The sequence below is a fragment of the Prunus mume genome, linkage group LG4, assembly GCF_029339155.1.
Source record: "Prunus mume cultivar Tortuosa linkage group LG4, ASM2933915v1, whole genome shotgun sequence".
NCBI classification, from domain to species: Eukaryota; Viridiplantae; Streptophyta; class Magnoliopsida; order Rosales; family Rosaceae; genus Prunus; species Prunus mume.
The window spans coordinates 8,527,156-8,544,019 of NC_142701.1; the positions used below are offsets into that span (position 1 = coordinate 8,527,156).

The 16,864-nt window shown below is 36.2% G+C and overlaps 4 protein-coding genes across 4 annotated transcripts; 3 read left to right on the forward strand and 1 right to left on the reverse strand.

The window, feature by feature from the left end:
• Nucleotides 1-196: 196 nt before the first annotated feature.
• J8 (Chaperone DnaJ-domain superfamily protein) lies at nt 197-2,138 on the forward strand. Its single transcript, XM_008230585.2, has 3 exons — nt 197-653; nt 1,011-1,079; nt 1,781-2,138. The coding sequence occupies exons 1-3, from the start codon at nt 447-449 to the stop codon at nt 1,961-1,963; spliced, it is 459 nt and encodes a 152-aa protein (XP_008228807.2). The 5' UTR covers nt 197-446; the 3' UTR covers nt 1,964-2,138.
• Nucleotides 2,139-4,272: 2,134 nt separating this feature from the next.
• On the forward strand, nt 4,273-8,682 carry LOC103328184 (magnesium transporter MRS2-1). The gene is made up of 6 exons (XM_008230583.3): nt 4,273-4,560; nt 5,107-5,725; nt 7,035-7,163; nt 7,259-7,591; nt 7,719-7,766; nt 8,305-8,682. Exons 2-6 carry the CDS (start codon nt 5,126-5,128, stop codon nt 8,533-8,535), a joined length of 1,341 nt encoding a protein of 446 aa, XP_008228805.1. The 5' UTR covers nt 4,273-4,560; nt 5,107-5,125; the 3' UTR covers nt 8,536-8,682.
• A 2,099-nt stretch (nt 8,683-10,781) lies between these two features.
• Nucleotides 10,782-12,258, reverse strand: LOC103328183 (uncharacterized). Its single transcript, XM_008230582.3, has 2 exons — nt 11,933-12,258; nt 10,782-11,141 (listed from the first exon to the last, which is right to left on the reverse strand). The coding sequence occupies exons 1-2, from the start codon at nt 12,117-12,119 to the stop codon at nt 11,050-11,052; spliced, it is 279 nt and encodes a 92-aa protein (XP_008228804.2). The 5' UTR covers nt 12,120-12,258; the 3' UTR covers nt 10,782-11,049.
• An 844-nt stretch (nt 12,259-13,102) lies between these two features.
• LOC103328210 (putative disease resistance protein RGA3) lies at nt 13,103-16,406 on the forward strand. Its single transcript, XM_008230604.2, has one exon. It carries the CDS (start codon nt 13,228-13,230, stop codon nt 16,093-16,095), a length of 2,868 nt encoding a protein of 955 aa, XP_008228826.2. The 5' UTR covers nt 13,103-13,227; the 3' UTR covers nt 16,096-16,406.
• Nucleotides 16,407-16,864: the final 458 nt, after the last annotated feature.

Below are 16,864 nucleotides of genomic sequence, written 5' to 3' on the forward strand. Positions count from 1 at the left end.
GACTAGGACCGAGTGAGAGCAAACCAGATAAGAATTGCACTCTCTCTCTCCTCTTTCCCTTTTACCTAATCCACAAAATAAGACAATACACGTCACCATGAAAACGGACCCAATGGATAAGGACCTCCCAAGCTCACACCTCTCCACCTCACAAGCAAACTTCCCTCTATAAATATAGGTGCTTTCCTATTTGAAAGAGTCCATTCTATGAATCTCCCTCTCTCTCTCTCTCCCTCTATTAATTATTATATTCAACGATTTTTCAATCATTGAGTCTTTCTTTTTTTTGGACAAATCATTGAGTCTTTCAAACCCGTTAAAACCACTTTGCCCTGCCCATTGATCCATTCAAAACAACGTTTTTTTATATATATAATATAGCTTGGGTTCTTCTTTTTATAGCCAGTGGTTTGTTGGGTTTTTGAGTTTGATTTCTGGGTTTTGCAATGGCTGCTGTGGCTGCTGGTGTTATTGGGGGTAATGGGTCTTCTTGGAATCTGTTTAAGGACAAGCCCAGGAAGAAGAAGACGGCGAATAAGGTTATGGTGTCTTGTGTTTATTCTTCTGTGATGGATCCTTACCAGACTTTGAAGATCCAACCTGGTGCTTCTGAATCTGAGGTCAGGAAGGCTTTCAGACAACTTGCCTTGAAGGTTTGTTTACATCTGATTTAATCTCCGTTTTGATTTATTTTATTCTGGATTTTTTTTTTTCTTTTTCAATTTTCAAAATTTTCCCTTAGTATTTGGTTTTGAATAATGTATGTTACCAAGTAGAAAAGTAGGCACTTTTGTTATTTTTTTCCTGTTGGGATCCTTTTCTTCTGTTACTTTTTTTTTTCTTGATGGGTTTTTAATTCATTAGCTATTTTCTACGAATCATGTGTTTTGCGTATTTATTAGGGATTTTATTTAATAGCCACTATGTTTGATTAAATTTGTAATCAAATTTTGTGAGTTTGAATGATTGTTGTGGGGCTTTGTTGACTGATTGGACTTTGTCAATTGCAGTATCATCCAGACGTATGCAGAGGAAACAATTGTGGAGTTCAGTTTCACCAGATCAATGAAGCTTATGATGTATGTATTTGTCTTCCCTTTCGTATTTTCGTTTATCAATCAAGCCTGCTATTTTATCTTGGATGTATGCATGTCATGTTGTTCACTTGTAATTTCTGTGCAAGATTGTGTTCCAATAAAGTTTTTAGATGCTATCTGCTTCTTCTTCCTTTGGGCTATCAGAGAATTAATTGTTTACGATTTTGTTGGCCTCTTTTGTTCCTTATCTTGAGGTTGGTAGTTGAAGCATACAACCAGTCATGGGCAAAGATGCTCTCTTAACCCCCATAGAACAGATAGGATGAGAGTCAAACCCTATTGTGAATATGAGTTTAATGCAATACCATTTCAAATGTAAGCATAATTAACTGTCACCAGAATAGAATCCTGCACTACTAAATTGTGGATGCACTTTTTATATTCCAAGTCTTTGGATAAAGTTTCCGGTTAGATTTCATTCGCGGTTTAGAATCTGATGAGTGTCTGATCAAAACTTGAATTTCAATCACTAATTTTTAGCATCGTTATGAATTATATGATGTTGATGGAATCGGGCATCTTTTGAGACATTGCAACAAAAGTCTTTGTGGTGTGTTAGGTAATAGGTTCCTGGATAAGCTTTCTGATTATGATGCTTTATCAAATGGTAGGGTCCCAACAGAAACATTGTGTCCTCTAAGATACTGTAACAATTATCTGATCATATGCACTTGTCTATGCAGATTGTTATGAGCGATTTGAGAGGAGAATCTACTCCATCCAATATGTATGAGACGTACGATGAAGGAGATGATGAGCCGATGAGAGGAATGAACGATCCGGATTGGGACATGTGGGAGGAATGGATGGGATGGGAAGGAGCTGGAATCAGGGACTACACATCTCACATTAATCCTTATATTTGAAGAAGAAATGTAATTAATCAATAGATGGGTTAAATCCAAATCCCTTTGCAACCTAAATGGTTGTTCTTTGTATATAATGGAACTGAGGATCAAATTGTCCTTTTTGTACATAGCTAAAGCAGGCAATGCCTCACCATTTACAAATGAAGAGTTCTCAAGATTTCTCTTCTCACTATTGCAAATTGTCTCTTTTAATTTTAATTTTAATGTTTTATTTTTTAAAAACTATATATGCTCGACTTGTGTAGATTGATGTTAATATTCCTTCTGTTGATATTGTCACTGCATATACACTTGCAGCACCTGCAGGCTTTGCCGTGAAGCATTCACCTAAAATCAGCCCAAACAAATTGCGAGTGCTCATCTAAGCTGTGAGGAGTTCATGTTAATCATCATCCATCACGAGTCCAACACAGTGCATGTCTTTAGCCAAGTTCTTTTTTTGATCGAGTCTTTTAGCCAAGTTCATTTTTTGATCGAATCTTTAGCCAAGTTCAAGAGTGAGAAAGAGATGTGGTTGTCAAAGAGTATTAATAGTGTGGTACTAGAGTAATTATCAACTATATCATCCACCTATATCGTAGCATATGAACTAATTATACTATGCGATCGTGTTCTAATACCAAACAAAGATTTCTAAGCCTCGTTGGAATAGATTTCCTAGAAGTATGAAATTGAAACAACTTGAAAATAACAAGTTAAAACATTCGTAGGCATGAGATCATCAATACACGTTCGGTAGAGAAAAGAAATAGACGTGAACTTTAAACAGGCTGGCCCATTGGGCTTCAGACTGAGGAAAGGCTATAATGAGGGCTTAAAGTGAGGAGGTTATTTGAGGAGGTCAAATTTCACCATCAACAAATGTAAAGAAATCATGGGACTTAAATATTTTAAATGTTTTGACGGTCGGATCGGTCTCCTCAAATAACCTCCTCACTTTAACTCCTCATTGTAGAAGCTCCCAGACGACACAGCCAATTGGGTTGAAATACCTTAATCTAGCCCATTCAAATATATAGACATTGTGTTGGGCCTTATTTAATTGAGGCGTCTTTCTGTCAGTCCATTTGACACATCTAGTTAAAAGAAGATGTATAGTCTAATGAGGCTACTACGAAGTATGTACTCAATTTCGAGTTTTAACTAGGATATTGGATTATTTCTTCTTCTTTTTTTTTTTTTTGGTCAGAAAAATTATTTCAATTTCGTAAGAGGAAAAAAGTTGGGTTTTTGGTTGATTGGCCGCGGCTAGGTTTTGTTTGGGATCATCAAAATTTATGACTTTAGTGTGGGCCTATGTTGTTGTGGGCTCGGCTTATGACAAAAAGGAAATGACAAAGAAAGTGGCAAAACTCGAAAAAGAGAAAAGGCCCCAAGACTTTGGCGTACTTCTCTTCGAGGGCTGTCTTAACTTTTGAACGATAACCTCTGTAACATTTTTTTTTGGGTTCAAAATAACCTCTTAACTAATTTGGTTAATTTTCACTGAAAAAAAGGAATTGAGTTCGGATCATTACTTGACCTCTTAGTTTTACGTTGTTTTTTTTTTAGTGTTAAACTTGTGAAAAATAATTCTAAGTGACAAAGTATCTTTTTTTTTTAAATAACAATCATCATAGGTTTTACATCTAAGTTGAATAGAAACTAATTACAGTTTGATAATCCATCCCACTTGTTTATTTATTTATTATATTGACCAAGATCCTCCTTTGAAGTCAATACGTGTCGAACTTTAATTGGATTGACCTTTTACATCTAAGGAAGCATTGTGCTTGTTGACGTGGATTAGGTTTCTTAGTTAGGAAAGTTAGCTCATCTTCTTGCACTTAAATTCGAGTTTCTTTATTTGTACGTTAAATTAATCTATAATATTTTAAACTACCGTTTGTATAAATAAATTTTAAAAAAAAGCATTGTTCTTTCTAGAAATATGAAATTTCGAAATGAGTAGATAAAGGAGCTTTTGGGGCCACTTTTGTTAGTTATCTCTATCCTTTTATCTTTTTGGTTTTATTAAGAGATGAAAAAAAGAAAAGAAAGACAAGAAGAAGAAAACAATCCAGTCGAGTTGGATTTATTTGGATCCGTTAAGGTTCGGGTTAAGGTCCGGTTGACCCATTAAGTTGTCGAAGAAGTAGGAGATAGAGAGATGCAGGATCCATTTAAAACGGGTCGAAACAAAAGCAGACAAAACTCACGCATTGTACTTGTGTTCAAATTCATAGTTATTAATTAAATTATTTTTAATTTTTTCCTGTGAGTAAAATCATTATTTTATTTTATTTAATTATATACCTTTTTGAAACTTGAGGATTTTGTTTCCTGGACGTGTGAAAATGATTCCTTCTTCTTCCTTCGTTCCTCTTTCAAAAAACCAGTAAGCAAACCGCCTGATATGCCCACCGCGAATTTCAATTCACAGCTCAGTTGGGCATGCCAAAAATCTCTCCTTTCTGGGTTTTCATCTCTCGCTCTCCGATTTCTGAATCTAGGGTTCTTATTCAAACCAATCAATTTTTCAATTTCATTTTCAGCTGAGTATCATCAAGAACACCAGCTCCTGGCAGCAACCCAGGTTTTCCTTCTCATTGCAGGTGATTGTGACTCTTCTTCTCTTGCTCCATATATCAATTCACATGCTTTTACTATGTCTGGGTATGTGTTTATGGTTTGGAAACTGGGATTTTGGACATTCAGCCACCAAACTCGTAGCTTTTGAATTTGGGGTTTGAATCTTGATGCCTTCCATTTTCTTTTGGTGGAACTATGGATTGAAGTTCATAAAGTTGGTTTTGTTCCCGCGTTTGCATAAGGTTTTTCTCTGCTATAAATGGTTATGTATGGTGTGCCATTCTTTGTGGAAATCATATCCTTATTCCATAATTTATTTTCTTTTAATTCTTGATGAATTGGGTCTCCTTACTGTAATCTAAGATGGGTATTTCGGTAGGCAATTAATCATATCTAGCACACATGAACCATAAAATGAAGTACTTGTGCAAACATGAAAGCCTGCAATCAATGATTTTGGCAACTTAATACATAAAGACAGCAGATAAATTTTAGTCCATGTATCTACTTCAATTTGTAAGTGTAGTATCAGAAAATTATTTTGTTTTATCTTATTTTAAATGTTGCAGCACTGAGAGCTCATAGGTAATGGAGGACCTCAAAGAGAGGCTGCTTCCGCCAAAAGTTCCAAAACCTGCATCAGCTATTAACCTTCGGGAGTCATCCTATCGACCAGCAGCCTTTGGAAGGCAACCCTTTCAAAGTGTGGATGTTCTGGGGCTGAAGAAGCGGGGCCAGGGCCTTCGGTCTTGGATTCGCGTTGATACGTATGGGAATTCTCAGATCATTGAGGTTGACAAGTTCACCATGATGCGTCGTTGTGATCTACCTGCCCGTGATCTACGCCTGCTTGATCCTCTATTTGTTTACCCTTCAACCATCCTTGGAAGAGAGAAAGCTATCGTTGTAAACCTAGAGCAGATTCGATGTATAATTACGGCCGATGAGGTTCTTCTTTTGAATTCACTTGATAGCTATGTATTGCAATATGTGGTGGAGCTTCAGAGAAGATTGACAACAAATGGGGTAGGTGATGTTTGGCAATCCGATGGTTCTGAATTGAGTCGGAGGAGGGGAAATAGAAATTTTGATAGTGTGTTTGGAAGCACATCTCCTGATTATTTGCCCTTTGAGTTTAGGGCCTTAGAAGTTGCTCTGGAGGCTGCCTGTAAATTTCTTGATTCTCAGGTGTGTAAAAGAGCACAAGAATTTGGGTTCTCTATCTCTCATCGTATTTCCTTGAGCACATATTTCTAAAAATACTCACATAACTTTGCCTTTTAAATATTGATTGAATTCTGCACTATAATTGTTGAAGGATATCAATGATACTATCATGTGCAAGATGGCCAGTTAATAGTTTATGAAGACTTGTAATGTAATGCAAGGAAGTGGAGTGTATCAGCAACAATATCCATGCCATATTTTGTTTAGCTCAAGTACCAGATGTTTATAAGTAGCTATATGTGGCTATAAAAATCGTTTGCTAACTACATATTATGTTTGGTCCCTGAAATCTGGTGGTGATCCATCTAAAATTTAAACTTGTATCTGTTATAGTGAATGCCGAATCATACTTCTGTTAGCCTTTTATTTTACACTGATAGATCAAAGTCTGTGTACCCTTTGGTCAAGATGCTATTATGATACCAAAGACTGTCATTATTATGCGAAATTGTTTTTATGTTTTGTTTTTGTTTTTGTGTTTATGCCTTTGTCCTTTGATGTTATGATATGATGTCAAACAATGTTATGATCATATTCTTTCACTAGTTACTGAAGAGATGAAGTTTTCTTAGATCAGAGAAAATCTATAAATTTGAAGTATTCAGTTGGTATCAAATTTAAAGAGAGTCCATGATGTAGGAATTTATATAGTTTTGAGGTCAGTGCCTAACGCTGAGTGATGATGATACTTGCCTTGGTGCCTCAGCCACTTATGTGATTAAATTTGTCAGGATGATTGAAGCTAAGCACGTAGTACCTTGCTATTTTGAGCAACTGGTGTGCCTTTCATTTTCATCAAGCACTCAAAATAGGTGTATCTGTGGTGTGGTGTTTACCACTGAAAAGGACGAGGCCTTAGACTGTGAAAATATAGATGATTTGAAGAATCTTTTTCATTGACTCCTTGCATGCTTTATGGTCATCATGATAATAATCCATTTATTCAGAGTTAATTTCTTTGGGGGCAGAATGTGGAGGTTTTGTGGGATATAAATATATTTTGGTCGGGTTTAGATCTTTTTAGAGTCTAAGGAACACCCAGTTATTGTATAGGGGGAGGGATATGTTGTTAACAGATTCCTCATGTTTGTTTGTTAGTTTCTACCTTTGGTATTCAGCGGACATTTTGTCCTCTGTTTTGTTTGCTTGTGTGGTTAATCAGTTCTTAAAAGCTTTACAAATTTGGATTCCCCATCGGTAGTCTGAACATTTTCTTGTTGGTTAAACATTCTCCTAGTTAGTAACTCATTTAATAATGGCTTGTTTATAGGCAGCTGAACTAGAAATTGAAGCATATCCGTTACTAGATGAGCTCACGTCAAAGATCAGTACACTGAACTTGGAGCGCGCACGTCGATTGAAAAGTAGACTCCTTGCCTTGACTCGGAGAGTTCAGAAGGTATTGCATAATCATCTCATTTGTTATTTCATCCTGCTTAAGACTCCAAATGATGACCAAAACTGTCTTCCAACGTTTGAGATGCATCTATTTAGGTTCGGGATGAAATAGAGCAGCTCATGGATGATGATGGAGATATGGCTGAGATGTATCTCACTGACAAGAAAAGTCGTATGGAGTCATCGTTTTATGGTGATCAATCTGTGCTGGGGTACAGATCTACTGATGGTACATCTCTTTCTGCTCCTGTTTCTCCTGTAGCTTCACCTCCCGATGGCCGAAAGCTTGAGAAAAGCCTGAGCATTGCAAGGAGTCGACATGAAAGCATGAGAAGTTCAGATAGTGCTACAGAGAGTATAGAAGAGCTTGAGATGCTGTTGGAAGCATACTTTGTTGTCATTGACAGCACACTGAATAAGCTGACATCGGTATGCATAGCACTTGTTTTATTGAACTTTGACATCAGTATATACATCAATGACTATATCTAATCATTCCAGTGCCATATTAACTTGAGTAGAATACAAGCTTATGTTATTTCTGTCCGTGTTTCAGTTGAAAGAGTACATTGATGACACAGAAGATTTCATAAACATTCAGCTGGTATGCGCCTCGTTTAATTTATTTTTTTCTCAATAAATGTCTAAATGTCTTTCAAATATTGCCTAAAACATTTGTCTAAAAATTGAATAAAGAAGAAAAGAGATAGTTTATTACTTTTTTTTGGGTCAATAGATAGTTTATTACTTAGTCTCAAATATTGCCTAAAACACTGTTCAAATATCCAAAAGCTGTTAAACAATTATATTGAACAAATAAAGACGCTAGGTAAGTGTACTATTAGTCAAAAGTCCCTTCGTGATCCTTTTATTGAATAAGTACACTAGACTTACTAAGTTATTAGCATTGAATGTTCACTGAGGGACCTCATTTTTTTACTGTAGACTTTCTAATACAATTTGAATTTTGCCGAGGACTAATCATTAGAAACCTCTATAATACCATGCGTAATTCGTTGGCTAATGCTAATTCTATAGCTAAAGATTACAATAATGTTAGATGTTACTTTCAGTTTCGTTTCTTTGAAATTTGTCGGTATGAAGGGAACAAAAATTTAACGCTAGAAAGTTTTTGCTCGCAGGATAATGTCCGAAATCAGCTGATCCAATTTGAGCTACTACTCACAACTGCAACATTTGTTGTTGCTATATTTGGGGTCGTAGCAGGAATCTTTGGGATGAACTTCACAATACCTTTGTTTGATAACGCTGGTGCATTTAAGTGGGTACTTATAATTACAGGTGTAACTGGCTTTTGCATATTTTCTGCATTTGTGTGGTTCTTCAAGTACAGAAGACTGATGCCACTTTAGATGTAAAACGAAACCTCAATGAAGGAATTACAAATGAAAAAGAAAAAAAAAATATTTATTGCTATTGTCTATGTTCCTTCTTTAGATTAGGAGGAATTGAATTGAGGAGTTGGATTGAGGTGAATAAGATTCCAGGTTTCTACTGAAGTTTAAGTTGTTTACTAAATCATATGGATTGAGGAGAGTTAGATTTCGGATTCCTATTGAAGTTGTTTACTAAACCATATGAAATTGGGGTTGGAGTGGTATTAATTACTATAATGTTCTTGTTGTTGGGTTAAAGTAGATGATAAATTTGGAATTTTAAAAAGTGTGTGAGGATATGATGGGTAAAAAAAAAAGAATTCCTAATGGGTTATATATATAGGGTTTAGGGTTAGAATTTTAAAAATTGTGTGAGGATATAATGGGTAAAAAAGATGAATTCCTAATGGGTTAGATATACAGGAATTAGAATACCACACTCCACCAAAGAATTGAATTCTTCTAAAATTAGGTATTCAATTTCTAATTTTGTATGGGTCCTACTCACTTTTTAATTTCTTGATGTGAAGTAAACACAATAATCATCCATACTTGAAATTCAATTCCTAATTCCAATTCTAATTCTAATTCCTGATTAGTAAACACACCATAAATGGAAAGTTAGTTGGATGGATCGATTCTTTCAATTTCATTCAATGTCAAATTCACTGAAAAAGCAAAAAAGGTATGTGCAGTAAAACCCAGTATTTCTAAGCAAATTCATCTGCTCGTGATTTAACTTTTTTATTTGTTAATATATATATATATATATATATAAAGCAAAAAAAAGAAAATGTTAAAAAATTCAAAATACCAAAAAATACCATTGATTAATACAAACATTGAGAATTGAAATTATTAATTAACTGAGGATAATATGGTAAATTCATACTTTTTCAGAATTAAAACAAAAATTAAAATTCAAAGAAAAATAAGATAATGGATCCTATTTTTATGGAACACAACTACCCATTATCTTATTTAATTCTAAAATAAAATATATATTTTTTTTATTTAAAAAAAAGTCTCTCACAGGCTTGAAAGCGCGTGCGGAGATGCTAGTGTGCATTAAGCAAGAACTCTTTGGTCAGTGAATAAATAGTTCATCAGTTGTTGATTGGTGTGGTTCGATAATTATCATTCTATTTTAATAAAACTCTATTTACAGAGATATAAACAGAATGGCTTGTTTGCTTGTGTTTTTCTCTTTGAATAAGACGAGCAACCTTGAAAGTTGGCAAACATGACCGGCTGAGATACTTTGATGGTAGACCCAGCGACGCGTCGTGTTGTGTGAAATTATTCCAAATATAATCTGCTAACTTATCGTGTTTCAATATATGAAACCTATTCACAATTTTTGCGAGTTCGTGTGTCTTTTTTTCAACAATACTCCAACAACAAAAAAGTATTTAGTATAACATAAAGAAAACGTGTTATAATGCTATAAAACTAAACTTATGTCGAACACATTACACTAAAAATGTTCAAAAAGTTACAAAACACCATGCATAAGAAAGACACAAGTTTTAGGCTTTAGGGGTTGAAAGATATAAGCTATAGGCTAAAAGATTTTTCACAGAAAATAAGAACTAAAAGCATAGTGCATAAAGATAACGTGTCAGTATCGTGTTTCACGAATGAACACTGACTCGATATGTTAATGTTACACCCGTTATGGATCGGCCCCGGTAAAGCTTGCCCCAAACACTCATCTTTTGTACATATTCATGTTGTATAGTGTACGTGATTTGATAAGGTCTATTTGAGAGTGCATGAAATACAAGTAGTAGAGATATGTTAGATACAAGTTGTGGACATCACTAGGTGCAGTGGTAAATTATAAAACTCTGGAGTATGTACGTATTGGGTTGGGGTCATTTTCCCTTAGCAATGACACTTTTGATACAATCGATATTGGAAAATGGAAAATTCGAAGGTGCCATTGTAAATGCTCCTGACCACTTGAACAACAATTCCCTTGGCGCATTATTTACTCCACCTGACTCCATAGAGCCAATTTACCAAGCATATTTTTGTTTACCCCTCAAAATTTTATTGGCTGTATCAAATAAAAAAGTTGAAAGACACTATTCACCTACTAGACATGCTGAACCTCAAAATGCACAAGATTAAGAAAAGTATTGCTGGGCTGCTTCTTTTTTTGGATCAACGGCCATACTTTATAGTGCAACTCAACATGACACCAGAAAGAAGCCTGATTGACATAACAAGAAATAGAAGTTTGCTTCTAGCTGGTTATTGAAAATGTGTTCCTCATGGACTGTAGATTTGTAACTATCACAAGGAAAATAAACAAAACTATTGCTCCTCAAGGATCATGAGAAGCCAGTATCTCTTCCAGAGAACAGGTTGAGAAGGCAAAAACAGTGCCAAACAACAAAGACCTACTGCACCTTCCAACCATTAAAAGAAGAAAAAAAAAAAGCAGAGGAAAGTTACACACCCTTAACAAGAAAGCTTTCAAAATCATTTAGCAGAAGAAGCCCCTGAAGAAAGTCTTTGGCTCCTTGCCTTATCAGCTTTCTCTAAGTAATCTTGATGGGATTGATGCTTTGCCCCTACAGGAGAGAACACAGATTGAATTCCATTTATTTAGCAGATAAAATACCAGCAGCATGACTTTCTTATGCATAGGAAAGGAAGGTAGGCAAATCAACCGGCAACCGAAACAAAATCTGATAATGAAGTATGAACCCCATTCATACAAGGCACATTCATGGATTACAACCATCAACTAAAGAAACTACCATGAACATAGTACCATGTATTTACCTACAATATGGTAGTCAAAATCACAGTGCATATTGTCCTTTCCCCTTTCTTCGTTACACACAACACACAAGAAGAGAGCAGAACAAAATGCCACTGAGATTACAGGAGCCCCAAATTTCCTATGATAACATGCATATTAAGATGAGCTTCTATATATACATATATTATTTTACATATAAAAAAACCAAATAAATAAACATTAATTCATAAATACAAATTATTATAATTCCCATAGCTCAGACAGCAAAACCCAAATCTTATTATTCACTAAATACACAAAGGAGGCTCGAGCAATCAGTAAACACTTGACCCAATTTACACATTTCGATGAATTTAATTTAAACTGATCTGTGTAGTAGAATGGAACCACTTGACCCAATTTACACATTTCGATGAATTTAATTTAAACTGATCTGTGTAGTAGAATGGAACCACTTGACCCAATTTACACATTTCCACTGTTTGGTTGCCAAGAAAAATTAGGAAAATTCCAAAACCTAAAATTTGCAGCTACATTATGCTAAAACCCAAAACCACAGGGAGTAAATCGAAAAAAAAGTGAGAAAGATAAACAAACCTCGAGTCATGAGGTACCAAGGAACGGCAAAGACGGCGCTGACAAGAACGATGCCAGCAAATACATGCTTCTTCTCACCGCTGTACATGTAGTGCTCCATTTTCGCCCTAAATCCCCTTCCTCCTGCTCCTCCTCCTCCTCCTCCTCCTCCAGCAGTTGCGCTACTGATTTTGGGCTCGCTGCTCATCTTCTTTTGCTTCTTCAACTTTCCCTCAAAATTTCTCACTTCCTCGCACTTTCTCTCTTGTGGTTTTTTTGAGCCGTCAAACAATCTCAGGCAGGCTCGGGTGCATCTTATGGCGTCGTGTTTGGCTGTGGGATTTTAATTGCTTAACCACGTGTAGGATTCGTAGCGACCAGCTCCGCACTTATTTTATTTATTTATTTATTAAAATTTTAAAAAAATAAAATAAAAAAACAAAAAAAAACAACTACCACCTCTTTCCATTTGGGGTCCCTAACTGCCAAATATTAGCAAAACCCATCGCAAGTTTATTTGCTTCTCTGAAAACCTGTCAGATGTTCAAAATCTTTAATCATGAATTGGATATCTTGAATAATTATAGCTACCTATTTTCCATGGATACTAAATTAAAATTAACAAATTTACATGACACTAATTAAGTGGTCTTAATCTCCACCTTTGTTTTAAATAATGCCTCCAAAATTCAGGATTCATACATGCTATGAAATTCCTAGAGGCTCACGGTGCTTGAAGATATAATTGATGAAGTGGCACATCGCGTGTGCAGATATGCTAATTTAAACTAAACTAAGTGAAAAAAAAAAATAATACAATAAGAATAAAATAGTAATTAAAAATTATTAAAAAGACCAAAAACTATACTTTTTTTATATATAAATTTCTTCTCAACTTCTCAAATAATATCGGTCTCACATGCATATCATATGATGTGTGAAATTAGTTTATCCAGTCTTATAGTCCAAGCTAGTGACTAAACAAGAAATTAAGTGTTGAGGCCTTGTCAGCTACGCAAACTCACCTTTATAATATTCGGCCCTGTAAATATTTGTTATTTCTTTCCAGTTTTGGTACAAATATGTTATCTTTCCCTTTCCTTTTTCCTTTTTTTTTTCAAAATAAAATCTCTCTTTTCTTTTTTTTCAAAAGAAAATCTTTCTCTTTCCTTTTTTTCAAAAGAAAATCTCTCTCTTTCCTTTTTTATTTTATTTTGTCCAATGAAAGTCTGTCTTTCCTTTTTTCATTTCGTATATAGCCGCCCCCTTTTCCAGTCTTTCTTGCCAATCAAGCTTCAAGCTCCAAAGCTCCGATCATGGCTGATGCACTTGCCCTGGTTTCCAGACTGTTAGACCAACTGGACGGAAAGGAGGAATTTACAGAGCTCACCGGAATCCTCCGCCACATTGAACCAGTGCTGGAGGATGCAGAGAAGAGGCGAGTGAAAGATGAGCGCGTGAGAGTGTGGTTGGGGAAGCTCAAAGACGTGAGCTGCGACATCGAAGACGTGTTGGACGAGTTGAGCACTGCCATACCCAAATTGGAAGAAGAAACTCATGGAACAAAGAAAGCTTTCGTTTTGATGAAGGTATGCTTCTCTCGGCTTACCTCTTGCTTTTGCTGCAGTCAATTAGTCAATCGGGTCGGTCAACGACGTCGTATTAAGTGTTTGAGGGAAAGACTGAGTGTGATTTTCGCTGAGAGTCATGGGTTCAGGTTTAGAAAGTACAGAGAGATTAATCAGCCGGAGAGAGTAGGAACAGGAATTTCTACCTCCCATAAATTGATTGAAGAACCGAGTTTATATGGTCGGGATGAAGATCAGAAGATGTTAATAAGAAATTTGGTATCTGAGAGTAGTGAAGAGGGTGTGGTTAGGGGGCCTGGTGTCATCTCCATTGTTGGTGTGGGTGGAATTGGGAAAACCACTCTTGCACAATTAGTATATAATGATCAAAAGGTTAAAACTCATTTTGATTTCAGAATTTGGGTGTGTAAGTCGTTTTCGTCTCGTGAGTTGAGGATTGCTGAAGAAATTCTTCAAGTTATTGCCCGAAAAAATAAGACATCAAACTTGGTTGAATTGGAATCTTTACTTGAGAGTATTCGTGCATCTGTTTCAGGAAAGAAGTTCCTTCTTGTGTTGGATAATGTGTGGGATCCCCGGGATGCAGACTTTTCGAAGGGGTATCTTCTTTGGAAGCTTTTGCGTTTTGGTGCTGCGGGCAGTAGAATTTTGGTGACCGCAAGAACTGAGAGCATGGCTAAGAGGATGGGAGCAACTAGGATGATGCATCTAAATGCATTGTCACAAGAATCTTCTTGGTTGACGTTTAGGCAAATTGCATTTTTTGGAAGGGATGCAAGTGAGTGCAAACAACTAGAAAAAATTGGTAAGAAAATTGTGAAGGTCTGCTATGGCTTGCCTCTTGCGATAAAGGTCATCGGGGGTCTCCTGCACTTTAAGAGTAGTAGAGGAGAGTGGGAATCTGTTTTGCGAGAGATGATCTGGGAATTGGGACATGCGAACAACATAAGCACCTTTGACCTGCTTCTGTTCAGTTATCATGATTTGTCTCCTGCACTAAGATGTTGTTTCTCATATTGTGCAATTTTTCCGAAAGATCACTTGATTGAGAGAGACAATTTAATTAAAATGTGGATGTCACAAGGTTTTCTTGGTCTCAGTGTTGACAGAAACAAAAAGAAGGAAATGTTAGGTCAAGAATACTTTATGAACTTAGCAATGCGGTCTTTCTTCCAGGATTTTGAAAGAGATTATAAAGGAAATATTATCAAATGCAAGATGCATGACTTGGTGCATCGCTTGGCCCAATATGTCACTAGATATGAATGCTTTATCACGGGTGTTGATTGTGTTGAAGAGCCAGACGTTGAAGGCGCCCTTCATTCTACTTTTGTCCAAGCACCTGGGGGTTACATAGGAGAGCCAGACATTAAAGGGGCTCGTCATTCTACTTTTGTCCTAGCACCTGGGGATGCAATTCCTATCTCAACGCACAACAGAAAAGGACTGCGCACCCTCTTCACTTTGTGTTCAATGAATGTTCCGATAAATCCTGGGACATTTGTGCATCTAACATGTCTTAGAACATTAAATTTGAGTCGCTGCTGGTTCAAAGAACTACCACAGGAGGTTGGTAAGTTCATACATTTGAGATATCTCAATTTATCTAGTAATGATGAGTTGGAAATATTGCCGGAGACATTGTGTGATTTGTCAAACTTGCAAACCTTGTTGATCAACAATTGCATGCAAATTAGAAAACTACCAGAAGGGATGGGGAAACTAGTGAACTTAAGACATCTTCACCTTGATTATTGTTTTAATCTAGAGAGTTTGCCGAGGGGAATTGCAAAGCTGACTTCTCTTCAGACACTCGATATGCTCGTTGTACCATGTGATGATGAGGAAGAAGCATTTAAGCTGGGAGATTTGAAAAATTTGAACCTCGAAGGGTATCTTCATATTTGTAGGTGTGGAAACCTACAAAACGTGACTGCGGCTGAGAAAGTAGAACTCATTACTAGAGGGAACCTTGTTGATTTGAATCTAGATTTTGATTGGAGTGAAGAGAGGAGACTTGAAGATAAAATTATACTTGAAGCTTTACAACCACATCCAAATTTGGAATCTTTAGAGATTCGAAAATATCGAGACACTACCATATCTCCAGATTGGATGCTGCGGTTAACAAATTTGAGAAGGCTTATCCTGCATTCCTGCCCAGATTGTGAGTCTTTACCTCCTTTGGGGAAACTCCCATCCCTTGAATCACTGGAAATATGTCTTATGAGTAGCATGAAAAAGGTTGGGTGTGAGTTTTTGGGAATAGATTCTGGTGGGTCAGAAAACTCATCTATTATTTCATTCCCAAAATTGAGGGAACTTCGATTTTCATCCTTGTTCAAGTGGAATGCATGGGTAGGGAGTGCAAGGTCCATGAAAGGGGATGCTTCTATCAAAATAATGCCAAGTCTTCATACCTTAGAGATTGACTCTTGCTTTTGCATAAAAGTGCTACCATACTTCCTCCGAAAAATACCACTGCAGAATTTGACAATCAACAAGTGTAAAATTCTCCAAAAACATTGCCAAAAGGAGAAAGGAAAAGAGTGGTTCAAAATTTCTCACATCCCAAATATCAAAATTAACATTTAATGTGTTCAAAGACGACACCCTTCAAGTTTCAAACACATTGGTGAGATGGAAGTGAAGACTTTGGAGACTTTCAGATATTGCACCAGATAATGAAGGACAGGTTCCAGAATATGAAACCAGATAACTCTCAGTTTAATTGAAGGACTCGACAAGTCTCATCGGGCTGCTCTGGTAGCTTCTCCTTCCTTTGGACATAATTGGTTGCAACAAATATAGCTAGTCTTTTTAATTATGACAGAATATTTTTCTTTCAAGCTAAATAATTGTAGGGTTCTGTTGTTTTCAATATATTTCTCTCTTTTTTCCCATTACATTTCAAGTAAATATTAGCTGCATATATGAGGTGTCAGACCAAACTTTTTCCAAATCATTTTAGAGCCTGATCTTATATGACTGCAGAAATTGCTGGTGCACGAAGGGATTTCACGTGTTTCACATGATTAAAGATAACTCCTCTCCATTTCACCTAAGCATTTCTATCCAAATTATCCAGCATCGTGAACCATTTTTTTGTTAACTATCTTGTACGGAGACAGTTAGCCCTGCCTGCTTCTCAAGTTTAAATTGTTTATATGTTGTGATTTTATTCACGAATGGTAGAGCTGTTCAGAACTTCTCATTGTCTTTTGACATTGGCTGTGCTCATCTATCACCATATAAGTTATTATCAGTACCATTCCCAGTTGTCAATCCTGCCATGCAGCAGAATTTGCAGTCTTGGCCCTGTTCTTAGGAAGGGCTGGTAACTTTTTCTCTCTATTTTGGGGAA

What these genes read in the sequence shown, in the direction of transcription:
- LOC103328183 (XM_008230582.3), bottom strand. Translation starts at nt 12,119, where the DNA reads ATGAGCAGCGAGCCCAAAATCAGTAGCGCAACTGCTGGAGGAGGAGGA. An exon ending in TTGGTACCTCATGACTCGAG is followed by an intron (nt 11,142 to 11,932) that starts GTTTGTTTATCT and finishes TCTCTCCTGTAG; the next exon opens with GGGCAAAGCATCAATCCCAT.
- LOC103328184 (XM_008230583.3), top strand. Translation starts at nt 5,126, where the DNA reads ATGGAGGACCTCAAAGAGAGGCTGCTTCCGCCAAAAGTTCCAAAACCT. An exon ending in CACTGAATAAGCTGACATCG is followed by an intron (nt 7,592 to 7,718) that starts GTATGCATAGCA and finishes TCCGTGTTTCAG; the next exon opens with TTGAAAGAGTACATTGATGA. An exon ending in ATTTCATAAACATTCAGCTG is followed by an intron (nt 7,767 to 8,304) that starts GTATGCGCCTCG and finishes TTTTGCTCGCAG; the next exon opens with GATAATGTCCGAAATCAGCT.
- LOC103328210 (XM_008230604.2), top strand. Translation starts at nt 13,228, where the DNA reads ATGGCTGATGCACTTGCCCTGGTTTCCAGACTGTTAGACCAACTGGAC.
- J8 (XM_008230585.2), top strand. Translation starts at nt 447, where the DNA reads ATGGCTGCTGTGGCTGCTGGTGTTATTGGGGGTAATGGGTCTTCTTGG. An exon ending in TCAGACAACTTGCCTTGAAG is followed by an intron (nt 654 to 1,010) that starts GTTTGTTTACAT and finishes TGTCAATTGCAG; the next exon opens with TATCATCCAGACGTATGCAG. An exon ending in AGATCAATGAAGCTTATGAT is followed by an intron (nt 1,080 to 1,780) that starts GTATGTATTTGT and finishes TTGTCTATGCAG; the next exon opens with ATTGTTATGAGCGATTTGAG.